The sequence below is a fragment of the Lottia gigantea genome, assembly GCF_000327385.1.
Source record: "Lottia gigantea unplaced genomic scaffold LOTGIsca_2502, whole genome shotgun sequence".
Taxonomy (NCBI): Eukaryota; Metazoa; Mollusca; class Gastropoda; family Lottiidae; genus Lottia; species Lottia gigantea.
The window spans coordinates 1,134-3,395 of record NW_008708755.1 but is presented as its reverse complement, the minus strand read 5'-3'; the positions used below and the strand labels follow the sequence as shown (position 1 = coordinate 3,395).

The 2,262-nt window shown below is 37.5% G+C and overlaps 1 protein-coding gene across 1 annotated transcript in view; it reads right to left on the bottom strand.

Moving 5' to 3' along the window:
* The window catches only part of LOTGIDRAFT_176673 (hypothetical protein), a gene marked incomplete at both ends in the record, with an annotated part of 5,230 nt that extends 4,109 nt beyond the window's left edge, over positions 1-1,121 (bottom strand). The window contains 2 exons of the mRNA XM_009055805.1: positions 20-477; positions 1,100-1,121. Coding sequence (XP_009054053.1) covers positions 20-477; positions 1,100-1,121 — 480 coding nt within the window. The remainder of the gene's footprint in view (positions 1-19; positions 478-1,099) is intronic.
* Between the last annotated feature and the right edge of the window lie 1,141 nt (positions 1,122-2,262).

Sequence of the window (2,262 nt, the reverse complement as noted above, 5' to 3'; positions counted from 1 at the left end):
AGAATCCACCGGCTGTTACCGCAAACATGGTGATTCCTGCTGCCCGAGCTCGTTCACCAGCCTTCATCACGGCACCTCGTATAGCCATATTGGTGATTCCAGATAAATCATCGGATCCATAAGTTAAGATGACTCCAATTTTGGGAACCTTGCGTTTACTATCTGTATGTAGCTTGATGATAGAATCCATAGCTTTGACTACATTGGATCCCTCGGCCATAAAGTGATATAGCTCGCGCTGTGCCATAAGAGATATCCTAGTAAAAATGTCTCTTTTATTCAAGCTCGGCATCAATCCGTTCATGACCATTGGTTCGCTTCCATAAATTATTAAACCTACATTGGTTCTGTCCTTCTTGACGGTATAATAATTCACCATGTCTATCAAGAAATCTTCATACAGATCAAATTCACTTTGTGGTACTTGTGTTCGAGATGCTGGTATAGCTAGTACAACATCTGCTTCGCCATTACAATCTGAAAAGAATCTTCATTATTAATAGGCTACAGTATGTTGGTGCCACCTTCACAATGTCAAACTATTACGAACTTCGTACTTATACCTTGACTGCAACTTATATCGTATCATGGAATGCATGGAATGATGGATTGTACACTAGCGAATACAGCAAATAAGAGCCCTCGAGTGAAATGCTGTAACATTGTGGCTTTGTGTTCGCAGATTTTCTATCTGATTGGCCGTATTCGCTAGTGTACAGTCCAATCAAATCGCTCCATTTACAATCTTCCATGAAACCAGATAGGTGGTTATTGCAGACATTGCAGTCAAGGTATAAGTACAAAGTTCATCAAAGCTTGACATTGTGATGATGTGATGGTGGTATAGTTTGTCTCATTCTCTTACTGCATGCCATTTACACTAGCTTAAATTATATGCAATGCGAGATATTTGGCAATAATCTCCAATTTGGAAAGTTACCACTGTGCGATGGAATGACGATTTCGTCATTGTATGACCTTCAATCAACGACTTCTTTTCTAACTTATTCAATTTTCAGAGAGTGTTTTATCACTTTGCCTGAAACTATCTCAAAGCCTGTACTTATTATTATTCGAAACTTGTGTTAATATGCCTCACCAAGAGCTGGACCAGCAGCCATGATGCTTGGAACTAAACAAAATATTAGAAACAGTACCATTTCTCCACAAAACCTTGAATTCATCTTAACTGCAAAAAAAGATAAGCATACAAGTTTCTTAAAACAATAATGGTAAAAAGGGTAAAACATATTTTTTTAAAATAAAGACTCATTCCTCTCATTACCTACTTGAAAATTCGAGATTTCTCCAAAACATGACCTTATATGATGAACATACATCAAATCATGGGTGTAGACCAAACTTGGTGGTTTTTTCTTGGTGCTCAGTTGCGGTTTACCAAAATAACAATACACCTCACAAATACTAAATTTTCATAAATAACAAGTAACTGTTTTCCTTGTTAGTTTTTCATATTGATGTCACACAGTGTGAATGTGTCAAGCCATGTGTGCACTTTGTGCACGATTCTGTTTCTGATGGCATAGACGCACTTTTAAGGGATTTTTTCTAAAAAAAAAAACATGTGTATCGGGGACACTGATAGCATCAATTTGCACCATTCCAATTTTTGATCAGCCCTCTAGTGGAATTACAGAAACCACAGACATCTGGTGAAAAATTGCAATGATGCAAATTGATGCTACCGATACAAGTAATTTTGTTTTAGAAAACCTCTTTACAATTCCTTTTATTTATATGTCAGTTAGGGAGTACCCTTAATGGATCCATATCTATTTTGGCAGATACCACCAAACAACACTAACACTTCTTTATCTTTACAAGAGTATAGGTCCAGTGGCGGAACCAGGTTTATGTCCGGGGGGGGGGGACCCCCCTTTGGCTCCGCCACTGTATAGGTCCATCAACCAAACTTTTATACCAATGGTTCCACTATACATCAAGACACCATGTTAGAAAAGAGACATTCCGAATCTAAATATTAATTTGTGTAAAACGTTCTAAAGTGACTTATCACTTATCAATATGAGATTGATTCGGAGATGGTTCTCTATCAAAATTCATCGTAAATTGTGTCGAAAAACTTCATCTGTCGTTACTTCCATCCAGCATATCTATAAGTAAACTGCCCTATTATCTTTCTAAAATCAATCTGAGGAGTGCTTCTTTGTCTTGTTCTAAAGCACTGTCAGACAGCAATATGACTGGGAAATATCCATCACAGTATTACCTGGTCGAACC